General features: G+C 34.9%; 4 protein-coding genes across 4 annotated transcripts in view; 3 read left to right on the top strand and 1 right to left on the bottom strand.

Annotated features, from left to right (window-relative positions):
* The first annotated feature begins 2925 nt into the window (after nucleotides 1-2925).
* On the top strand, nucleotides 2926-4935 carry LOC127800493 (exopolygalacturonase-like). The gene is made up of 5 exons (XM_052335119.1): nucleotides 2926-3293; nucleotides 3366-3674; nucleotides 3781-4070; nucleotides 4299-4518; nucleotides 4636-4935. Exons 1-5 carry the CDS (start codon nucleotides 3117-3119, stop codon nucleotides 4858-4860), a joined length of 1221 nt encoding a protein of 406 aa, XP_052191079.1. The 5' UTR covers nucleotides 2926-3116; the 3' UTR covers nucleotides 4861-4935.
* A 3648-nt stretch (nucleotides 4936-8583) lies between these two features.
* LOC127798859 (multiple organellar RNA editing factor 3, mitochondrial) lies at nucleotides 8584-11682 on the top strand. Its single transcript, XM_052332495.1, has 4 exons — nucleotides 8584-9004; nucleotides 9103-9200; nucleotides 10793-10858; nucleotides 10983-11682. The coding sequence occupies exons 1-4, from the start codon at nucleotides 8622-8624 to the stop codon at nucleotides 11255-11257; spliced, it is 822 nt and encodes a 273-aa protein (XP_052188455.1). The 5' UTR covers nucleotides 8584-8621; the 3' UTR covers nucleotides 11258-11682.
* LOC127798860 (ethylene-responsive transcription factor RAP2-3-like) overlaps nucleotides 9656-25736 on the top strand; it is a 69024-nt gene continuing 52943 nt past the window's right edge. The window contains exon 1 of the mRNA XM_052332496.1: nucleotides 9656-9674. The gene's annotated coding sequence lies outside the window, so the exon portion shown is untranslated. The remainder of the gene's footprint in view (nucleotides 9675-25736) is intronic.
* LOC127799197 (acetylajmalan esterase-like) lies at nucleotides 12646-14240 on the bottom strand. Its single transcript, XM_052332993.1, has 5 exons — nucleotides 13973-14240; nucleotides 13610-13822; nucleotides 13358-13506; nucleotides 12964-13237; nucleotides 12646-12863 (listed from the first exon to the last, which is right to left on the bottom strand). Exons 1-5 carry the CDS (start codon nucleotides 14238-14240, stop codon nucleotides 12646-12648), a joined length of 1122 nt encoding a protein of 373 aa, XP_052188953.1.

A 25736-nucleotide genomic window follows, 5' to 3' on the forward strand; every position in this document is an offset into this window, starting at 1 on the left:
CAAGCTTGCCACAACCATAAATGTTATGATATATGAAAAATAAAAATAATATGCTTAAAATAAAGGAAACATGAGATGTAAGTCACAAACCACACATAAATAAAACTAAGAATGATCAAGATATAACAAAAACATGCATGAACCACTCACCTTGCTATTTTACATTTCGAATACACTCTTCACAGTTTGTTGGGTTTAGGTTTTCTATAGAAAACACAAGTTTTTGTAACACAAACACCTAATATTTTTACATAAATATTTTTTTAATTATTTTAAGCTATTTTTATGGAAAATTGCATAGGAAAATAAGGCCTCACACGCCTTGGGAAGAGAGTCTATGTGCCTGCATGCACAACCTTCCCTGATGCGTGGACTGCACACGTCACCATATTTTTCGGCGACGACACGACAGTCTCTCAGTTTTTTGGCCATTTCTCTCTCGTTTTAGGTCCGATTCGATTTTCGTTTGAACCTACGAGTTCATCTCTTTTCCCTCTACAAAAATATAGGATTAAACGAAACTTACCTCGCTGTTTTTTGGCAACTTCGACCCAAATTCCGGCGAAGCTTTGAAAACTTCAATGAGGCTTGGTTCTTTTTCGTTTCACCATTGATTTCACTCATCCTTTTTGCAAAACCTTCATCCCTCTCTAAAGAACACAATCCTTACCTCAAATGGGCAAAAATCTAGCCTAAATTCCAACTCGAATACTTTGTTCTTCATCTCCAATACCTTATTTATAGTTTTTCGAGCCAATTATCTTCTCCCAAATATCTTGCCACCTAGCACTATAATTATTACATTGCCACTTGTCTCTGTCATCTCATGCTTCATTTTGCGTGTCTCATAAATACTTCCAATGGTTAATTGATTTAGTTCGTTACTTGGTCTAGTTTTGAGGTTTCAATAATCATACATTGGTCTGATCTTTTTAGATAATTGCACTTAGACCCCTTACCACTTAGTCCCTGGGCCATCCTTAAATTTCTCTTATGTCTCTAGAAAAAGAATTTATTACACCTATACCCCTAAGTTTTAGTAAATTATACTTGTGTCCTAAGTTTTATTGAAACTGTACTTTAATCCTAATTCAAAAATTACACTTTTACCTTAAAACTTTCATAATCTTTTAAGAAATATTCTATTTCCTCAAATATATAATTTTATAAAATTATCTAGTATTACACTTTATTATTGATTCAATCCCAACGTTGAAAATGAAATCTAAGAATGAATTGTTCAAAACGAGCAATTAATAACCGTTCATCAGAAGATGACGTCATTTGATTTACTCATTCAAATAATTATGGGTGGGTTATGATGATCCATTGGGTCTGGTCACTAGATTTAAGTTTAGTTTGGCAAGCAAATGGTTAATTTTAAAACATAAATAATGTTTAAGATAAGAAAAATCATTACAATAATATTGGGAATTAATTGTTAATTCTTTATTAGTTTGTTACTATTGCAATATATTTATATAAAAAAAAAGTCACATAGTGCAAAAAACTTAGCATGATGATGACTTAATAATAAAGTTAAGGTTGCATTGAATATTTTTCTTTGAAAACATGAAACTTATCCAAAATGGAATTTGCTTGAATAATTATATACTAAAAATGAAAATGCTAATAAGAATAACTTATATTTGAAATAATATAACATTCATATTCATGTTTCGATGAAGATAGTGAATGCGATTTAAATAAAATTCTTATAAAAAAAATAAAAAGATTTATTCATGCATCTATACTATACATGAACATGAACAAGAACAAGAAATAATACTTACTAAAATGAATCACCATTAATTGTATGAAATCCCACTGCCACGTGATGTTGGTGACACTTGGTAGTTTCTAATTCTATACACAAATTTTAATTTTGTGTAAATTTGTGAAACAGAGGGGGTGACAAGTGTAATTTACTATATTTTGCTTTTGCACTCGCCACTCGCTTATAAAAGGGGGTTGAGGGCGGCCATATCTAATCATCGATAAGAAAAAGAGCAACAAATACTAAAAGAGCGCTTTCTTTTGCAGTGTGCCTTGTTTGTTTATCTGTCTGGAAATGGCAAACCGTAGAGACGACGGCCGGCTTGCTAAGATTGGGAAGGAAGCGTTCGCCATCCTGGAGCAGGGATTGACTCATCAGAAGCTTTCTGCTCATCAACACAGACCGTTCTGCTCACCAGCACAAGTACCCACTTCCAGATGGGACCGGGAGGCTCCACGCCACATGGTAGCCCAAACATACGGCTGGTTCTTGCTCGGGGATTACGCCATTAAGGCGTCCCCTCATGCTGATCACCCCGTTGCTACACCCTCCTATTTCTCTAGCTAGAAAAGCCTAGAACTAGGAAGAACTAAATCTACAATATATATATGTATACATATTACTGCGTGTACCAGCTCTTAGGAATAACTAAATCTGCAATATATATATATATATATATTACTGCGTGTACCAGCTCTTAGGAAGAGTGTGAGTACCACTACCAGCACTTAGGAAGAACTAAATCTACAATACATATGTATGTATGTATACATATATATATTTATATTACTGCGTGTACCATCTGTGAGTCCTTATCTCTTAGTTACAGTTTTGTGATGTTTTAATCATTATACACATATCTGTGGGTGCCTATTTGCTTCCCCGCTGGAGAAATCATGAAAACGAATTGCAGAGTTTTTTTTTTTTTTTTAAATTCCCCTGGAGACTGCAAGATATTGGGCATATGGGACAGATGAAAACTAAAAAGAAATTAAAATAATAATTTTAAAAAGTTTAAATAGAATTTAGCGCAGCAGAGAATTTAAACCCAAACACAGGGACTGCTAAATATGGGGGGTGGGGGGGGGGGGGGGGGGGGGGGGGGTGCGCGGGCGGCGGGCAATCAAGAATGAAGCAGCAATGCCGAATAATCATCCAACCCATATATACAAACAGAGGCCGATATTTGCTTTCAACTGGGAATTCGGTTCGACGAGAGGCCCATAAAAGGGGAGCTCTCTCCCACCGTCAAAAGGGAAAAAAACAGTTGCCATTTAGCATCAAAAGAACATGCAATAAAACCAGGCACCATTGTTTGTGCAGCCCAGTGCTTTTTGCAATGGCCTGCATGAGAAGAGCTGCTGCAGCGGCGGTTCTTGTGTCCTGTTTAGCCCTGTTCTCTTCCCAGGCCGAGGTCAAGGCTCTCCCGCGCGGCCCCTCGGCCCCTATATTCGACAAAGACTTCAATGTGTTGCAGTTCGGTGCCAAATCTGGAGGAGAACACGACTGCACCGAGGTAATCAGAAATGACTGAGACGCTGTAATTCATGTTATTAAATCTATAAAAAGACATGATATGTTATTGTAGGCTTTCATGAAAACATGGGTTGCAGCATGCCAATTCAAAGGAAGAGCCAGAGTGGTTGTCCCTCCAGGGATTTTCAAAGCTTCATCGGTTTTGTTTGGAGGGCCATGCTCGTTCCCTATAACATTTGAAATCTCTGGAACAATGAAAGCGGACACAGACCTTTCTAACTACCCCAACGAGGGCTGGATCGTGTTTGACGACATCGACGGCTTGGTGGTCACCGGCGGCGGCACCTTCCACGGACAGGGCGAGAAAGTATGGCAATACAACGACTGCAAGGCTAATCCCAGCTGTACCCACCTTAATCCGGTAAAGATATTGTAACCAAAATCCAGATCCAATCACCGTTATTACTATTGTCATTCTTTTTGTTCCCGGCAAGAACCGATAATCACTACTCTTGCTTGCTGTGCAGTCGATATATATTAATAACGTGGCGAACGCGAAATTCCAAGGAATCCATTCGGTAAACAGCATGGGATTTCACATGCATATCACGAATTGCAATAACATTAGGCTACAGGGCCTTTCTCTGACTGCCCCGAAAGACAGCCCCAACACCGACGGAATCCACATAAGTAGATCCCTGTTAGTGAAAATAGGGAAAAGCATAATCGCCACCGGAGATGACTGCGTTTCCATAGGGCAAGGATCAATGAATGTGAGTGTCAACAAGGTAGTCTGTGGCCCTGGACACGGTATTAGGTACTTCATTAACACCAAACCGTTAAATTCTTTCTCCTTAATAAATCTTGTATTCAGTTGCATATATATTATGTATAATTAAACAACAAAAAAATGGCTTTCAATTGAAACATTATATATAGATTGCAAGTCTTGCAACCTTGTTTCAGTTACTACTTAATTCTAATTTTCCTGTACAGCCCTTATAATTAGCTTTGTGCCTCAATTTCATGTGTTGGACTTGGACAGCATCGGCAGCCTTGGCAAGTTGCCTAACGAGAAGGATGTGAGAGGTGTCATCGTCAAGAACTGCACGTTGACAGAAACAACAAACGGAATTAGGATCAAAACATGGTCGGGATCCGAACCGAGCAGCGCCACAGGCTTCCTCTTCACCGGCATCACCATGAAAAATGTCAAAAACCCCATCATCATAGACCAAGAATATGGCAGTCGATCCAGGAACAAGGTGCGTATAAATTATGAGGAACGACCACATCATATCAAGCTTTTTATCTCGCTAGCTATGTGCGGATTCCGATCGAACTTGGATTAAGCTTTGGTTTTGCCAATGAATTTTGTGCAGGCATCGCAGGTAAAGATCAGCAACGTTGTATATCAGAACATTGAGGGAACAACTGGGTCACCAGTTGCAGTGAAACTTGTGTGCAGCAAGAAGGTTCCTTGTGAGAATTTGAGCTTCAGCAACATCCATTTGAAGCCGAACAGAACCAACATCCGGCTCAGCTCCACATGCGTTAATGTGCGAGCCGGCTACAGCGGCGTGCAATTTCCAGCGCCGTGCAGTTAGCGGCTTAATGTGTATCTATTACTCATTGATTAATTGACTAATTTGATTATAAGAAAATATATAATATGTATACCGATCGAGTGGTGGCAAATGTGAATTAAATGGATTGAAATTACACTTGCTCTGTTGACCAGTACTTGACCATATATTGTGTATATTTTGTACTATATGTGACGAAACAAGCTCATTTTTTATATTATTAAACATATATCTTTCAATCTATACATGAACAGACAATCATTCATTCAATTATATATTAGTACTAGCCCCAGGGGCTATCCCGACTTGATTATTAATTTTCTATAATTACTGTAGTAGTAGTACTAAGTAAAATCAATAATAGCTTACTAGCAAATAAACCAAAAAAATAAACATTTTCTTTTGGTCTCAACTCAACCAACTTCTTAGTAAGAGTATTTTAAGTTTTTTTTTTTTTTTTTTTCAGGGAGTAAATTAACTGGCAAATGAAGAATCGTTGGGGTGTTGCTCTTTAGGCTCCCAGGTTCCGTGTTCAAACTCTGACTAAGAGATAGTTTAGGAGACAAAGAACGACCCTGAAAAATGAAAAATGCTTGTCGCTCTCACGTTTGCAGTTGTACTAGGGTCGAAACTTGTCTGCTGAGTTTCTTGATTTACCTCTCTTGCTGAAATCATAAGACCGAACAACAAGAGCGCTCGTAATGGTACGTTAACCAAAAAGTTCTTTTGGTCTCAAAAAAATAAATAATTTTTTTTCTGTCCCCCATAATACAGGTTAAGTAGTTGAGATATGATAAGCTGTGATTCATATTTATAACGCCCCGTTTTCCAAGAGCATTAAAATTCAAGACAAATCTGAGATAATAATTTTTTTTTCCTAAAAATTATTGCTAAACCATATCATTTCTCATATCCATCCCAAAATTTTCATGCATCTATGTCGAAAGAGAATCATCATAAACATCATATGCGGAAGCTAGAATCGAACCTAACATCTTAACATTAATCATAAATCAGTTCTTACATCATCATTAACCATAGGGTTATATATCATCATTCATCAAAACATTCATAATTCAAAGTAACAAAACTTTAATACATGGGCTACATAACATACATTCAATTAATCATCATTCAATTCATAATGCACTTTGTTAAGTGGCATTGCATGTCTCATTCATCCTCGTTTCTGCTACAATCTTCATCTGGAATGTTTGAATATTCCAGGGGCAAAACCTAAGTTAGATGATAAATCATCTAAATAAAGGAACAATAAACATATTTTGTATATGGATGTAAAATATCATTTTCCATATTATTTCGATTTGAATCGACCATACTTTATTGCTACTCCCTATTTTTACAGCTTCCTTACCAGGCGATGTATGGGTACACTCTTGGAAGAGCAGCGATCACGGCCTGTACTCTCAAACTCTTATGCAAATGCATGATCAACAATATCTTCGTATACATATACATATTTCATCATCAATACATATAAATGTAATTTACATGAATATATTTACATCAAAACATGACAACATGATAAAATCATTTATTAAAAATCAGGTTTTTGGTAGAACCATTTATAAACTAAGCATTTTCATAAAATTAAATCCAGTTGGAAAGTACACTTACTTTCTCAAGCTTATCGGGCTACCTCGATATTAGCATATTGCCTCGAAATACGTGCATGATTTGAATTTGCGTACCAACCTCAAAATTCGCACAAGTCACTTCAATTTAAACCTCAAAGCATCATAATCATCATATTTAGGTAAATAAGTATTAAAACATATTTTTTCATAATTTCTTGCATTTTCTCTATTTTTCTTTCTATTTTTTCCTCAATAAATCTAACTAAATAATTCTCAAATATTTCACTATAAGAATTCATAAAATAACATTCCTGAATTTTTAAAATTTTCTAAGAAATTTTACTCACCTTAACTTAGCTTCTCAGGCTTTCTCGGTATGCGTGCCTTGACCTCAAAACGTGTACTTAATCAATTTTTTGGCTTCGGACATGCTTCTCAAAGCCCAAATTAATTCCTAGATCTTTCTAGAATTCTTCTACAATTTTTTCATTTTTTCCATAATTTTTCTTCTATTTTTTTTATTTTTATTTATTTATTTTTTCTTTTTTTCCTTTTTTTCTTTCCTCTCATCCTTTTTCTTTTTCCCTTCTTCTTCCTACGACCTGCATGCATGAGCCCCACGGCCACTTGCCACCCACCTCCACCTCTGCCACCCGTTGTTGTGGTCAGCACTGTTGCCTACCTCGCCGCCCATCATCGCAACTGGCTCCGCCACGCTTGCTGCCCGCAACCATGGCCGTGCCTCTGGCCTCTTCGGTCGTCGTACCGGCCTTTTCCGCTCCACCTTGCGCCACTACATACTTGCCGTGCTGTTGCTCCGCTGACCTCCCCTACTCATCGCGGTGTTGCCATGGCTGCTGCAACAGCAACTTTGCGGCTGCCATGGCCACGCCTCCATTCATCTATCTCAATCTTCATTCTCGGCTTCTCTCTCAAGCTCTGCTCTTTGATCCCTCGACCAAGCTTTCTCTCTTTCATTGTTTCACTCAGCTAAGCTCTTTGCCAGACGCCCACAGTTCACACACACACACACACACATATATATATATATATTATATAGTTACCATCCTATCTCATCTCAGATTCCCTAGCCTATCTGCTCTGGATTTTCCTCCTCAATCACTCCAAATTTCCTCATCCCAATGCCCTCAATTGGGGCAAAGTTTGTCCCCAAGCCTCACAGCCTAATGCGCTTAAATGCTGGAAAGTTGCCCTCGTGACTCACACGGATGCATATATATGTGGAAATTTACTCATTAATCCCTATATTTCACCTTAATTACTCTTGAGAATTTCTTAAAACGCAAATACTCATTCTGATATCCAATTAATTTGCGTTACGATACAATAAATCCAAAATTAAAAATTCCAAACTTACTCGATAAGGACGATTTCGTCCATGCGCCATCACCGGACATTTGTTTTGTCTCTAAACCATCACAGGATTGACAAATCGGAGCTTCCCTAGGGTTCCGTTGACTTTCTAGAAGTTTTCTACAATCATTCGTTTTTCAATCAAAATCGAAACTGTATTTTAGTTGTACCGAAAACTGTCTCAATCTTAATTTCTTTTAACATTATAAATTCTATTTCGGGACACTCATCGAAAACATATAATTTTCCTTAGACAATTACATTCTGGGGCATTTCCTTTAGTTAATTCAACACTTATAACTGTAAGAAATTACACTTAAGTCCTTAATCTTTTGATAATTTCACCTATGACCTATATTAAAATTATTCTTGAGCCCTTTAGAAAATTTGGGATATTACAATAGTAATAGGTCATGGGTTCTGATTCTTTGCTCTGCATAATTAGATAAAATCTCCACGTATAATTTACCTTATCTATCAAAATTAAAAGCACGAGCAACAGATGACCATATAAGGACAATAATCCCAAGAGTATTTAAAGTTTTGATCCTTATTATATTCACAACTAAGTCACAAATGTAAAAATCAATGACATTAATTAATTTAGTGAAAATAGTATGTGTAATATTCTTAGTTTAAGGGTGTTGAGTGTAAAGAATTATAATTAAGGGGTGTCGTATGCAATTAACCGGTCAAAGGGTTTCTGGTCTGACAGACCCGAACGACGTCGTAGCAATGTAGCCTCCTGCGCAGATATGGTCACGCTCACGCTTAGAGTAAACACGCTAATCCAGAGCAGCTTCTTCATCCATGGCGGCGGCGATGTTCCACACCCGGCGCACTTTAGCCTCCTTCCTCTCTCGCGCTCTCTCTTCGTCCCCATTATCATCGCCATCTCCTCTGCTACGCACTTCTCGTTCTCGCTTCTCTCTCGCGCTCTTAAACCGCCATCCTCAACTCGCTCCAGACTTGGCTACGATTCCGACTCGGTGCAAGACTACCGGATCGGGCTACTCGCCTCTCAACGACCCGTCCCCGAACTGGAGTAACCGACCCCCCAAGGAGACGATTCTTCTCGATGGCTGCGATTACGAGCACTGGCTCATCGTAATGGAGTTCCCCACCGACCCCAAACCCTCTGAAGGCGAAATGATAGACGCCTACGTCAAAACCCTTGCCCAAGTCGTTGGAAGGTAATTTAGGCTTCCGGTTTATGCGCATTTTCGTGCGAATTTTGTGCGGTTTGGTATCTTTAGATGTATTGTGTATTGGAATTATTGTTTGGTTTCAGTGAAGAGGAGGCGAAGAAGAAAATCTATTCGGTTTGCACGACGACTTATACTGGGTTTGGTGCTTTGATCTCCGAAGAGCTTTCTTACAAAGTTAAAGGTATTCGGTTCAAATGTCCTTTATGCCATTTCTGCTTCCTTTTTTTGGGGCAAAATTTATATATATATCAGTTTCTCGAATGGAATGGAAAAGGATCGAGATAAGAGAAATGAAAAATAGTAGAATGATAAGTCAAATATTTTCTTATTGTTTGGGTGAGTAGGGATGGAAAATTATGTGAAATACTTTCTCTTGGTTTGGGAGAGTAGTGAAAATGGATTGAACAAAAAAAAAAATATTGGAGGATCTGTAACAATTATGCCATTCAATGGATAGATAGAATTTTATTGTTAAGGTTAGTGTTAACCTTCACAATAGAGTTCTCTCCATTTCCATTTCATTCATTTTTTCCCAATTCACGGGAAAGAAGAAATAGGGCTTCAGAGGAGATTGGATAGAAACACTTCCTATCAATTTCAATTTCATTCAATTATTATTACCTTCCAAAGGGAGAGAAATCCTATCCACCCCTCTGCCAAACACTTAAGGTTTGGTTTTATAGTTGTTTTATGGCTTTTTCTCTAATTTTTATCAAATTTCAGATTTTTTGGGGGGTTTTAAGATTTAATGGTTGTGTGTGACTTTATTTGATTAAATTTCAGATATTTTCTCGTTAATAGCGTAGGTTTAGTTTTTTAACTTGGGTTTCATGATCCACACACATTAGGTTTTAACAAAAAAAGTTTTGTTTCAAATATTGGTTTTTAATGTAATGCAGCTGTGCTGCTGGGGATTTAGGCTCTTACTCTGGATATATAGTTTCGAGAGAAATCCTATCCACCTCTCTGCCAAACACTTAAGGTTTGGTTTTATAGTTGTTTTATGGCTTTTTCTCTAATTTCAGATTTTTTTTGGGGTTTTAAGATTTAATTGTTGTGTGTGACTTTATTTTATTAAATTTCAGATATTTTCTCATTAATAGCGTAGGTTTATTTTTTTAACTTGGGTTTCATGATCCATACACATTAGGTTTTAACAAAAAAAGTTTTGTTTCAAATATTGGTTTTTAATGTAATGCAGCCGTGCTGCTGGGGATTTAGGCTCTTACTCTGGATATATAGTTTCAATCGAACTATTGATCCATGCATTGATGACACATTCGAGAATAGTGCTTCCTAGTTCGAAGTTCAATGAGAGAAATATGTAATCCTGAGATGAGAAAAATGGCCTATTATTTCACAATAATATAATTTTTTGATCTTTTTTATTGTTTTGAAAATATCAGACTTTATTTAACAATATTGATTTATGTGTGCTGTACGTGGGCTACCTAGTACCTTCCTGCATTTGCATTAGTCTTGATCAATAATTTTCTTTCCTTTTTTATTTGATAATGTAGTCATGCTAACTGTTAAGAGATAATTGACGAGTTAGATTCCATATAATCGATACCATTAACTGGGATTAAAGCTGGGTTGTTGCAGTTTTGGTAATTATTATTATTTGAGTTGATGCGTAAAGTTGCCGTGTTCAGCCATTTTGTTCTGCTTGATGGTGATTTAGAATCATGTGGCAGATGTTTATTTAATCCTCTGCATTTTGCTGAGTGTTGTTCTGATCTTCTTTAATTGTGACTGGCTTCTGATGGACAGGCCTTCCTGGAGTGTTGTGGGTTCTACCTGATTCATATCTCGATGTTCCTAACAAAGATTATGGAGGTGGGTTTTAATAACCTCTGTCTGTAGATAGTCCTGGACCCTGGTTCAGTACTTTGGTTTTGCCTGTCCTCATCTATTTGTACATAGCATAATTTTCCTTCTTATTCGTTTTGATTGTTTATAGGAGATCTGTTCGTTGACGGGAAAGTCATCCATAGGCCACAATATTGGTATAACCAAAGCCAACAAACCAGGACCAGGCCTCGGCCACGGTATGACAGGCGTCAGAAGACAACGCAGACTGAAAGGAGAGAGCCATTACAACGAGGGACCTGGGCTCAAGATCAGAGAGGTCCTATGCAGCAGTCAGTATCAACGGATGGCCAGAACGTGTCTCAGACTGGTGGAGGTCATTCTATGAATCAGGGAGGCTCTCCTGTGGCTAGGCCTGATAACTAATCAGCTACCGACGGATTCCAAACTTGGAAGAATCAAGTAAAGGTCGGGTTTCTCTTATCTTAAGAACTCAGCTTCCATCACCTGCGTCATTATGTATGTTCAATGTGGCATGCATGATTTTTGCGTAGCCTTGTGAAAATTCAACTGCGATTAGTGATATAATTCTCTGGATTTAGGGCAATGTGGGTCTCTTCAATTTTTTCTATTATAGTCTCAGCAGCCGTTTTTGCTCTTCAGAATAGTTATTCCTTTTCTCAGTACCGGTTGCTGCAACAAATACCTATGGCATTAACCTCGGTGTTGCTGCCTATCGGGAGTGGGTTGTTAAGGTCTTAATACCATTGCCAGTTCTGTATTTGCTCTTTGGAAGACCATATAATTACTTCTGAATATATATATAAGGGAAAGGTATATTGATTTTGTCATGTTTAGAATTGAATATTTTCTTTCCAGTCAAGCTGGTTTGGGATTTCCACTTCTAAAGCTAGACATCTCGAGTGTTTTAATGTTTGATGAAGCATATCCAATCGAGAAATTTTGAGGTCTCATCCATGCACCGCTGAGTCTTTCTAACTGTTTCAAGAATGGTTGGCCGGAGGTTCCCGAGGACAAATTTCTTCTCCAATTGTGGATTTGATACAATTGGATTTTTCGTTATGACATAGGTTTGTTGGGTTGAAGATTTGAGGTTACCAAGAAGAAGAAGAAAACTTGTTTTTGTGGGGGAATCCTTCATCTTCTTTGATCTAAGAGTCGTTAGTTTTTCTGAATTCAAGGGTTCTATTCTTTCAGGGTTAAAGTTGTTTTCGACCGCTGGTCAATTGGAACTTGATTGCTCCATTGTCATTCTTTCTATTTTTAGTGAATTGATTTATCAACAAAATCTTTTTTGTTCTTTGTCAGCAAAATCATATGAAAAATGTAATAATTCATATAATTTAAAGTTTTTATTTTTGAAAAGTATCAGGACAAATAAAACATAATTCAAAATTAGAGACTATGGACTCATAAAGAATATTTTGTAGCACAGATTCTCTTGTTAACACAGGTGACAGGCTGCCTTCAAAAAGAAATTATTTTAAAATAAAGCTTTTGAGTGAATGGTCGGCCGTTGCATGGAGGGGGAGAAGGGGGAGAAGCAAGCACTGGGTTAGAAGCCATTCTTTTGGAAAAGAGAAAGCAGATTACTAACTTTGCTCGAGACAAAAAAAAAAAAAAAGTAAATAAACAAAAGTGTGGGCATAATTATCCCTCTTATATACAACTCACAATTGCCTAATCCTGCTAGGTCTATGAATCCAAAATACATAGATTAACTACCTAAAAAACTTAATAAAAAACATAAACTAATTATTTTTACTTAGCAACAGCCAAAATAAATAGCTTAACTAAACCCCACAATGCAGTTCCGGTAACATTTTACGAAGCATCCTATAAGCCATGAGTTTATATGCTCTTTGCGTCGAGTGAATTCCATCCCAGCTAATATATTGATCCGGATTTGAACAAATTGGAACATCCTGCTCTCCACACATCTTATCGAGATTGAAATTGTAGTCTCCTCCAGTTCCACAACATGATTTTTGGATCCACTTTAAATCAAATCCTGCATGCAACAAAGAAAAAAGGGCGCTAAAGATTTAATACTTGTTAAGAGGTGTGTATCTTTTTTAATTTTTATGTGCAACTTGAAGTGATCAACTCACCGAAAATAGCAAAATTCTTGAGAAGCCACTTGTACGCATTGTAGTAGTCCCCATACACAATATTTACATGAGAGAATTCTTTTCTTAACTCTTCAATGGCTTCTTGTAGATGATTATTGTGATACTTTGCAAAATCGTTTAGTCGCCTAAGACAACGGTGTTCATCATAGGCTTGAGTAGCATTGGTGTTAAATGCCGTCAAGTAAATTGGAAGACAACCTATTGGAAAATTACCCGGAACAATGATTCTAACGGCTCCATGACTAATAACTCTCTGTATATAAGATGACAATTTTAGAATTAAAGTTGAATAGATAAGCATTTACTCAAATTAAACATAAAAAACTATATATAACAGCTATGCTAATTAAAAAATGCATCATAAAAAAAATACCTTTATTGCATCGGTTATTTCTTGGACAATCTCGGGTACCATACTCATCACTTGTTCAATACTTTTACCTTGGAGTAGTGCGTAATTGTAATCATTTCCTCCTATTTCCCCAACCATGAATAGAGAATTTTTAAGTTTTTCTACACAATCTGTCAGCCAAAAAAAAAAGGTAAATAAGTAAAATAAGAACATAAATATTGAAAGTGAAGTTTCGATCCTTTATGTAAATTTTGAATTATGCCAATATTCTACCCCTTTCTGAGTAGCAAATTGAACTAAAATGGGAAGTCATCCAATCCAGTTGAATGCCAAGAGAGCTTGTAGTTACTGGAGACACAATATTTTTGCTTGCAAGATGTTCTGTTGATAATGCAGTAGAACCAGCTACAGCAAAGTTCACTCCGTGTCTAAAATTGGCATCCATATTTTTGTAGGGATTGAGGAGTGGAAGTCCAGCTGCATTTGCTGTAAATAAAAATACAAAAAGATATGATATAAGTAATTAACTCAAGAATGTTAAAACTAGTCATTCCTTGAAATTTTCATTCACCATTTACGAATCACATATAGATATTGGAAAAACACGTCGTAAACGCTTAATAGATAAATACATACCAATATAATCAATCATGAGAAGACCATTGGAGCAGCGGCCGGTTGCTTTTTTGAAGAAGGTCATGCCGTATGGAAGTTTTGCAAAGGGAGTGGTAGATCCAAAAGGTTCGCGTATTAAGTTTCCAGTATCAGATATAGAATCTCCAAGTTGGTAAATCTGGTCGAGGTGACAAGCTTTGAGTGAATGGGCGTTGGATGAAGGAGAGAGAAGGAAGAAGAAAGAGAAGGCTATGAGAAGCGTAATAGAAAACAATCGGGTGGAAGCCATGATTGCAGAAGATAGGGCAGATTAGAATGTAGAATGTAGAATGAATGTCTCAGATGACATGAGACCGCTCGACTTATAATACAGAATAAGGGCCTCTCATAAACCTATCAGATTTGTGAATCTAAAATGGATTGGAATATGGTTTCCTAATTAAATCCACCAGGGTTTATGAATTCATCCACAAAATCCAAAACCATATTTCTTATCAATCAAACATCTAGATACATTTGGATTTGGAGATATGGCCGTAAATTATTTGAATTATCAAATTTTGAAATTAATATCTCTCTATCTATCTATCTATAAAACTCTTTTAATTCAGATTCAGTAGGAATGATGATTCCGATCCATATTTACGATCGAACCTCAAATAATTTCACCGCCGGAAAATGCGGAAACAATGCCAGAACTGCAGCTGCTCATCTTCTCCTCCGACAAAAGATCTATCATTTTTTTCCTCTCTTTCTGAGTCCTTCTCGTTTGTGGCCTCAACAGAAGAAAAGATGCCTTTTTATACACTACAAAAAAATTAGCAGTGATGGAAAAATAGGTCGTTAAGGTTTCAAATTCCGTTGATAAATAATTTAGCGACTAATTTAGTGATTGACAAAAATCCGTCACTAAAATTGGAGTCGATAAATTTTAGCGACGAAAATTAGCGATAGAGCAATTTAGTGAATAAATCAGTGGTGGAATTAACTTCATCACTAAACAGCAACGGAATGTTCCCCATTGTTTGTTGTTTAGTGACGGAATTTCTGCCACTAACGAAATTAATTCTGTCACAAAACAGCGACAGAACAAATTCCATCCCTATTCAGTAACGGAAATTCCATCATTGATTCAGCAACTGGAAAAAAATAAAAGCAAGACCCGCGCTCTCATCGTATCATGCAAGCACTGTGTGGCCTCGCTTCTACTCGCCACTTGGCGAGCATTTTATTCTTGTGTTTTCCAGGGATTCAACCATGGACCTCCCAACCTCCAAAGACTTACCCCCGCGCACGCGACCAACTGATCTAAAATCTCCTTGATTTACTATGAGCATAAAATATTTTTATAATATTTTTGTTTAAATTTTTCATAATTACATTTGGACCCCAAAATTTTTCAAAACTTATTTTCAAAATATTCCATCACTCATTTTGAATTTAATTTGTAATTTTATGTTTTATTAATTTGTAACTTAATAACGGAATATTTCGTCACTAATTTTGAATTTAATTAAATTTTTTATAAATTCTACATTTAACTATGAAAATTTTTATTATCAAATCAGATTTTAAATTTAATTTAAATATTTTATGAATTTAAAATTAAATTTTTATAAATGTTTTGTTAAAGGTTATTTTCAGCAACATTACAAAGTTTCTGTGTAAATTCCTGAATTATATAGCGTGTGTAATGTCCCATAAATAGTAATTTAATTTAATTTTAGAATTTTTTGGCATGAGAAGTGATCAGGTACGTGGGTAAAAATTAGTAGAAGCATATTATGTTTAAATTATAAATTTTACGCGATTTAAATTAATTAATTTAAGTCTCGATTGTGTTATTTGCTAGGAAATGAATTAATTTGCCTCGGGAGCTTGAGAGAAGTTAGAATCAGCTAGTTTCAGACAAGTTCCTAACCCTTTCTTCGTATTCCTTAATTCCCGTGAGAAACCCTGTGATTTCTCGTATTTTATACCCTCCATTCGTTTGTTTCAGCCCGTTTATTACTTATGGAATTTTGAGTCGTTTGATTTAAATTTAAATTATTAAACTGGTTTCGAGGATTTTATTAGCGTGATTTAATTTAAAATAAATGAGGCTTATTGGGATTTTAGTGTGGTGCGCTTACGAGGGATTTTAGACGATTAAATTATTAATATTACACGGTAGATTTATTTAATTAAAGCTGCGATTTTATTTATTGCCAGCGAACGTTTTACTTCGCAGCAGGTGCGCAAGAAAAGCAAGGAACGGCCATGTAAAGGCAAGCTCTTAACCCTCTCTTCCTGATCTTTAATTCCCATGAAAGACCCTGTGATTTCCTGTATTTTATCACCTCCCTTACTCTAATTCGGCACCTAACCTTATTTGTTAAATTATTATTTATTTGTTTTAATTTAAATTAAATCCGAGACTTCTAGAGTTTTATTTATTGTGTGCCTACAGGGGTTTGTATCGCCCCCACTCCTTTCGAGAATGATGCTGAACCAGTTTGGGGACTAGGTTCCTAGACGCGAGGGTTTATTTACGATTTTATTAGGTTTATTTACAGTTTTTCTCAGATTTATTTATGGTTCGGTTAGAGCTATCGAGCAGTGGGGCAAGGGTCGGTTGTTGGTGACGTTGGGATAGACTATGGTACGACCCTGATGTGGACCGTCGGGTGGACACCCCTAGTCACTGGCCATTAACCGGTGCCGGGCACTGCTGACTAGCTCTGCCGGTATGTGATTTACTGTATGATTAGATACATTGTATTACTGTTCATGATTTGATGTGCACATGGGTACGGGCTGCATGTTGGGATTATCATGATTTGGTTATGCTTAATCACAATCATTCTAGTTAGCTAGGTTGCATTCAGCACGGGCATATGCATCGCGTGTGATTTACTATGTGAGCGGAGCATGGCCTGATGCCTGGATGTATAGGCGCCTTGTATCATGTTGATGCTCATTACACCATTGCATTTTATGTGCATTGCATGGATACTGGTAATATTTAGTTCTCGGACGGGAGTACCATTTCGAGGGAGCCTTTGGCTCGGCTATCGGGAGTACCGGCAGGGATACGGGTGACGGGAGTACCGACCCGGGACAGTGCGCACAGGCTTATGGAGATATATGTTGCCTTTCAGGGCAACGGCAGGTTGGTATGGGACTTGGGTGCTAGGTGTCTTATGTGGGCCCCAAGGACCGGTATGTGCTTTTATTACGCGGCACTATTGTTTGGTTGCGTCACATGGCTTGTGTGTACATGTGGGTTTATATTTGGGGTGATCTTTTCTTCGATTCATGTTATAGCCTTCCTTTTCATATAAACTTGTTGAGTCTTGCGACTCACCTTGCTTTCCATCATTCCAAGTAAGGGTAAAACGAAGGCCGAGGGCGAGGATCGCGCCACCTAACAGCCAGCCGTGTTGGTAAGGTGTACAGTTAGCTGCTCCCGTCATCTCTGATGTTTTGCTAGAGTCGCTATCTTTTATTTTTGACTGTGCTAGGTTGTCATTTGTACCTCATATTGTTGGCACAGGGTCTGTATGTATTTTTATATACTCCATGACCGCTGTATCAACGGGGTACTTGTGGGCATACATGTTTACCGTTTTGCTTTCGCTGTTAAATTTCTTATTTATGCATGCCAGGGTATTTTTGTTTTTTGTCTATTCCTCTTCCCTTCTGTGAGCGCACTCGTTCGGATAGACCGGGTGGTTGGGATATCCGAGCGGGGGTGCTTACAGCGTGATATCATCTAATTAATGATGAAATTTAAAAAAAGTGAAACGTATCATCTCAACGTTGTGGATATTAGAAATTTTATCTGCATATTATTCAATTAAAAATATGGATATCCGCTAAAGGACAACATATTACTCAATAACGAAGATCAATATCTTTAAAAAATGTATGCATATTAGGCAAATCTAGATTTTTATTTATGTACTTCCACATTTTTTTTTTTTTTGTACAATCACTCAAATTTTTTGTTATTTAATTCACTTCTTTATTAATAATTTAAAGTTAATTTAATTTATATATATGTATTTTTTAATCAATTTAACTAATTTACTTTGGTGTGTAAAAACAAAAAAATGGAAATTGTAAAAAACGCCCCAACACAAATACAAACTTCGTTTTTAGCCATTTTTTTACAAAAAAACGTTTTTACCCCTTACAAATGAATAGTTTCAAAAAATAGTCATTTTATCACTTTTGACTCCATTTTTTATTGTTCAACTCCCCACTTTAATTAAAAATTAAGAATAAAAATAAAGACAATAAATTACCAAACTACCTTCAATACAAAACAAACAAAAGGGTTAAATTTATATTTAACCCCACAAACAAACTCGAAAAATCCCTCATAATTATAACAATAAATTTTTAATTATTAAAGTATTATTATTATTTCTCAATACTAATTTTTATTTTTTAATAATTTAATAACTAATTGGGTCTTCAACCCACGGGGTGCCCCACCCCTTTTTTATTATTAAATATATATCTATTATCACATATATAATGAATAAAATTAATTAAATAATAATTGAAAATTTTAAATATTTATGTATTATTAAATAAATAATTAAAAAATTGTTATTCAATGATTATTATTTTATTTTTCAAGTGTAATAATAATTGCAAATCATAATTATGATAATAAATTTTTTACTATTAAATTATTATTATTTTCTAATAATTACTATTATTTTTTAATAATTTAATAACAAATTGGGTCTCGAACCCACGCTCCGTTCCCCCCTCCATTTTTTTATTATTAAATATATATGTAATAATATTACATATATAATAAATAAAATTAATTACATAATAATTGAAAATTTGAAATATATATGTATTATTAAATCATTGAAAAATTGTTATTCAGTTATTTTTATTATTTTATTTTTCAATTATAATAATAATTGTTCAACTATTAAGTTATTATTATGTTTCAATAATAATTATTTTTTTGATAATTTAATAACTGGATAATCGGGTTTGGTTGCTTGCAAAATTTGATTTTTTATTAAAATGGCTTTTTTCGATCTTCTCTTTTCTTTTCTTGACCATGAGATTTTTCCAAGTTATCCAATAGACCCAAAAATAAATTATTACTTAAAAATTATATTTTCATTTTTGATTAATTTTATAATCATTGCATCAACTTAATCCAATGTTGTTAGTAGTTAGAACACTTGATCATGTATTGGCTGTATTTTATCATCATTCCATTGTTATTTATTGTGAATTCTTAATTCGGTTGAGTCGAAAAATATAAAAAGATATCATTTTCTATTGGGCAACTTTGAAAAATCACATGGCCCCCCCAAAAAAAAAAGATAAAAAAAACCATTTTAGAAAAAAAATTGGGTTTTGTGGGCCACAAAACCCGGAGCCGAATTTGGTTGCCCACGAAACTTAGAGCCGAGTTTTGTGGCCCACAAAATTTTGTTTTTATTAAAATAATTTTTTTGATTTTTTTTCTTTTCTTGGCCATCGGATTTTTTCAACTTATCCAATAGTCTCAAAAATAAATTATTATTTAAAAATTATACTTTTATTTTTAGATAAATTTTATAATCATTACATCTGTCACGATCCAGAAATGTTTTTCCTCAAATCTTAAATTGCAATTCAACCAAAGTCATACAACACACCACAACAGCAGAAGCTAGATAAATACGGAATAAACCACTTAGGGGCTTAATTATACATAACAACATCACAACCAATCAAATCAATCAATCCAAAATATCCGAGCCCCCGAACACAATTCACACCTCACCGATCTTTTAGTCGGGATAGCCCTGTACACACAATTATCTGCAACTGACACGCCAATAGTTTAGCCACTGCGTCAACTCCTACACCTGGAATGATGGTAAAAACAAGATGAGCCACAAGGCTTAGCAAGCATAACAAAATAATGGAGGTAAGGCTAGCCATAGATCTCCCACACTGGAGTGCATCCCACTAATACAGGTAAGACAAACCAAACCCGAAATAGCCATACTCAACATACACCTCACTAGACAATGATAAACCAGAAATAAACCACAATAGAGCACACATCGCTACATAATAACAACAAAGCTGGGAATACATCCTTCACCCAGAACACACCCACACAAAGTGCAATGCAGTATATGAACATGCCATGTCATATCGTGCAACAGAGAATTCAGTACTCCACATAAATATAACATTGCACACAACAGTCCTTGGGGCCCACATAAGAAATGCACATCCTGGCACGCACCCAACTCTCAGCATACCAACCTGCCACGTCCATGAATTGGCTGGCATAAAGTCCACGAGCCCGAAGCTCCCACAACAAGATCCATACGAGCCTGAAGCTCTCATCACAGTCACATACCGGAGTCCCCGAATCATAGCTATCTGGAGCCTAGCATCCACTCATAGCTATCAAGGGTCAACTCCATACCACAATCCTCAATCATAACCAAATCAACGATAACCACGCGATGCAACAGATAATAAATGCAATGGCTCTTGCAGCATTAACGTGATGTCAAAGCCCCCATAAGCCAAGCATCAGGCCATGCTACGCCCATATAAGAATTCCACACATGCAAAATGCTCTCAATGCATATGCGCGCCTATCGTACCCAAATTGGCACTTAACAGGCCAACCGGGTTATGCCAATGAGCACACTTCCCCGTACATACAAAGCATGACCCCCAATGGATGTGAGCCCAATCCCATGCAATGTAATGCCATGCAATATGTCACATATTGGCAGAGCCGGTCGACAGTGACCAGGTACCAGTCGACAACCCGTGACTAGGAACAACCAGTCAACAGCCGCCCTCGGCCCGACGACAGTTCGCTCCAGTGTCACAAACAGTCAACGTTACCTCACCAGACGATAGCTCACGTCGCCTATTATTACCACCCATACCCACAAAATAAAACCATAACCACAACATGACAGGCACACACTAATGGTGGGTGTTCGGCGATACCAGCTTACCCGACTTGTCTATAGTCTATCGCAACAGCTGATAATTAACGTCCATACGTCCAGCCATCAACTGTCACGACCCAACGATCGACGGTCAGTAGCTGTATATCCCACACCCTACAACTCACACAAATAAAACCCCAAGACTCTCGATTACAACAACTCATCCCAGAGGGTATCCACAACCACCACTGACTCATTAAGAACCTAACCCCAATCAGGTTCAACATCATTCCCAATGAAGTAGGGGCGATACAAGCATTTGCAGAATTAAACCCCGAAAGTTTTCTATTTAATTTAATTTAATAACATTCAGATAATAATTAACTATAACGGTCACAGTTAATTTCTATAACCAAATCGGGTTGAGGGAGAATATAGAATTCATAAATTGAATGAGAATCATGAAAGGAGTAAAGAACTTGCATTAATTCAACTAATTTCGGTGATTAAATGCCCATACACTGCTAAATTATTATGCGCTGCAAAATAAGATATAAACTTCTAAAATTAATGGAATCGCATCCAAAATTAATTTCAAACCGTACAAATTTATTTAGATAAATTACTTTACTTACCTATTTATTTAAATCCCAATTAACCTGAATTTCCCATAATTTTTCCTGAATTTTTCCTTCATTTTCTCTCTCGGAGCGCTGCTTCTTCTTCCTTGAATTTCTCTTACTGTTGCTGTTAATTTTTCCCCCCGAAACCCACTGTAATCGACCTTAAAAAGGCAAGGAAATGAAGCACCAAACGCTGCTGCGTGGCAGCCCAGCGCACCACCGCCTCAGCCTCAAAACGGCGCTGTTTTGGGCGCATGAGGCTTGATAAAATCCAACAAAATTCCTCCACAGCGCGCATGCTCCCAACCCAGCTCGATCCCTCGTCTCTCGCCTGGCCACGCGCGCGACCGCCCGCGCTGGGAGACTAAATTAGTTTTAAGGTGATCCCACAGCTGATCCGAAAATTACATTTAAACCCCCATACTTTCACAAGTTTCTCACATACACCCCATATAAAAATATCTCTTATATCCCCACTTCCCAAATACAAAATAATTTAATATCTTCTTTTAATACAATTTAAATTAATATTTCCTTTAAACTTATAACCATTTAATAATCACTTGAATTACGATAATTAATAATTATTAACCATTCCCAATTTAAATTAATAATTATCAGTTGTTTCCAATTAAATTAATAGTTACTAATTATTCTTAAATTACTGAGATGTTACAACATCAACTTAATTCAATGTTACTAGTAGTTAGAACGCTTGATCATGTATTAGTTGTGTTATATTATCATTCTATTGTTTATTGTGAATTCTAAATTCAATTAAGCAGAAAAATGCAAAAACAAAATCATTTTCTATTAGTTAACATTGAAAAATCCTATTGCCCAAAAAAAAAAGGGATTAAAAAAGCCATTTTAGTAAAAATATACTAAAATGGTTTGGTTGCCCGTCGAGTTTTGAGGCCCACAAAACCTTATTTTCTTTTTATTAAAATGGTTTTTTCTATCTTTTTTTTTTCTTGGCCATTGGATTTTTTTCAAGTTTCCAATAGTCCCAAAAATAAATTATTGTTTAAAAATTATACTTTTATTTTTAGATAAATTTTAAAATAATTACATCAATTTAATCCAATGTTATTAGTAGATAGAACACTTGATCATGTATTGGTTATGTTTTATTATTATTTGATTGTTGTTTATTGTGAATTCTAAATTCAATTAAACCAAAAAATGTAAAAGAACATCATTTTCTATTGGGTGACTTTCAAAAATCCTATGGCAAAAAAAACAAAAAAGATAAAAAAAAACCCATTTTAGTAAAAAATCGAGTTTTGTGGGCCACAAAACCCGGAGCCGGTTTGGCTGCCCACAAAACCCGATTTTTTTTTATTAAAATGATTTTTATGATCTTTTTTTTTTCTTAGCCATTGAATTTTTCCAAGTTATTCAATAGTCCCAAAGATAAATTATTGTTTAGAAATTATACTTTTATTCTTGGGTACATTCTATAATAATTACATCAACTTAATCCAATATTGTTAGTAGTTAGAACACTTGAGTATTGGTTGTGTTTTATTATCATTCCATTGTTGTTTATTGTGAATTCTAAATTCAATTAAAGCGAAAAATGTAAAAAGATATTATTTTATATTGGGTAACTTTGAAAAATTCCATGACCCAAAAAGAAAAAGGATCAAAAAATTCATTTTAGTAAAAAATAGGGTTTTGTGAGCCACAAAACCCGGAACAGGGTTTGGTTGCCCACAAAACCCGGAGCTGGATTTTGTGGCAAACAAAACCCAATTTTTTTTATTAAAATGGTTTTTTCTATTTTTTTTTCTTTTCTTGGCCATGGAATTTTTCCAAATTATCCAATAGTCTCAAAAATAAATTATTTTTTAAAAATTATACTTTTATTTTTGCTTAAATTTTATAATCATTACATCAACTTAATCCATTGCCTTTAGTAGTTAGAATTGAAAAATGTTAAAAAGACATCATGTTCTATTGGTAACTTTGAAAAATCCAATATCCAAAAAAAAAAAAAAAAAAAATCAAAAAGTCATTTTAGTACAAAATAATGTTTTGTGGGACACAAAACTCGGAGCCGGGTATGGTTGCCCACAAAACTTGGATTTTTTTTTATTAAAATTGTTATTTTGATTTTTTTTCTTTCCTTTGCCATGGGATTTTTCCATTTTATCCAATAGTTCCAAAAATAAATTATTGTTTGAAAATTAAACTTTTATTTTTTGGATAAATTTTATAATCATTACATCAATTTAATCCAATGTTATTTGTAGTTAAAATAGTTGATCATGTATTGGTTGTATTTGATTATCATTCTATTATTGTTTATTGTGAATTTTAAATTCAATTAAATCGAAAAATGTAAAAAGATATCATTTTCTATTGGGTAACTTTGAAAATTCCCATGGCTAAAAAAAAAATAGATTAAAAAATCCAATTTAGTAAAAAAATTGGGTTTCCTAGAGCCGGGTTTGGTTGCACACAAAACCCAATTTTTTTTTATTAAAATAGTTTTTTCGATCTTTTTTTTTCCTGGCCATGGGATTTTTCGAAGTTATCCAATAGTCCCAAAGATAAAATATTGTTTAAAAATTATACTTTTATTTTTTGATACATTTTATAATCATTAGATCAACTTAATCCAATGTTGTTAATAGTTAGAACATTTGATTATGTATTGGTTGTGTTTTATTATCATTCAATTGTTGTTTATTGTGAATTCTAAATTCAGTTAAAGCGAGAAATGTAAAAGGACATCATTTTCTATTGGATAACTTTGAAAAATCCCATAGCCCCCCCCCCCCCCCCAAAAAAAAAGGATCAAAAAAGCTATTTTAGAAACAAATTGGGTTTTGTAGGCCACAAAACCCAGAGACGAGTTTGGTTGCCCACAAAACCTGATTTTTCTTATTAAAATGATTTTTCTGATCTTTTTTTTTTTTCTTGGCCATTGGATTTTTCCAAGTTATCCAATAGTCCCAAAGATAAATTATTGTTTAAAAATTATACTTTTATTGTTGGGTACAATCTATAATCTTTACATCAACTTAATCTAGTGTTGTTAGTAGTTAGAACACTTGATTGTGTATTGGTTGTGTTTTATTATCATTTCAACGTTGTTTATTGTGAATTCTAAATTGAGTTAAATCAAAAAATGTAAAAATACATCATTTTCTATTGGGTAAATTTGAAAAATCCTATGGCCCAAAAAATTAAAAAAAAAATCAAAAAAGTTATTTTAGTAAAAAATAGTGTTTTGTGGGACACAAACCCAGAGCCGAGTTTTGTGGCCCACAAAACCTGGAATTTTTTTTTATTAAAATGGTTTTTTTCATTTTCCTTCTTTTCTTGGCTATGGAATTTTTTCAAGTTATCCAATGACCCCAAAAATAAATTATTGTTTAAAAATTATACTTTTATTTATGGGTAAATTTTATAATCGTTACATCAATTTAATCCAATGTTGTTTGTAGTTAGAACACTTGATCATGTATTGGTTGTGTTTTATTATCATTCAATTATTATTTATTGTGAATTTTAAATTCAGTTAAGCAAAAAAATGTAAAAAAATATCATTTTCTATTTGGTAACTTTCAAAAATCCCATGCCTAAAAAAAAAAAAGGATCAAAAAAGCCATTTTAGTAAAAAAAATTGGTTTTGTGGCCAAAATTTGGTTTTGTGGTCCATAAAACCTGATTTTTTTTATTAAAATAGTTTTTTGATCTTTTTTTTTCTTGGCCATGGGATTTTTTCAAGTTATCCAATAGTCCCAAAGATAAATTATTGTTTAAAAGTTATACTTTTAATTTTTGGTATATTTTATAATCATTACATCAACTTAATCCAATGTTGTTAGTAGTTAGAACACTTGATTATGTATTGGTTGTGTTTTATTATTATTCCATTGTTGTTTATTATGAATTCTAAATTCAGTTAAATCAAAAAATGTAAAAAAATATAATTTTCTATTGGGTAACTTTAAAAAATCCCGTGGCCCAAAAAAAAAAAAAAAAGAAAGATCAAAAAAGTCATTTTAGTAAAAAATCAGGTTTTGTGGGCCATAAAACCCGGAGTCGGGTATTGTTGCCCAGAAAACCCGAAGCCGGGTTTTGTTGCTCACAATACCCGATTTTTTTTTATTAAAATAATTTTTTTGATCTTTTTTTTTTCTTGGCCATGAGATTTTTTCAAGTTATCCAATAGTCCCAAAAATAAATTATTATTTAAAAATTATTTTCTTA

This window comes from Diospyros lotus, chromosome 4 (genome assembly GCF_014633365.1).
Source record: "Diospyros lotus cultivar Yz01 chromosome 4, ASM1463336v1, whole genome shotgun sequence".
Lineage (NCBI taxonomy): Eukaryota > Viridiplantae > Streptophyta > Magnoliopsida > Ericales > Ebenaceae > Diospyros > Diospyros lotus.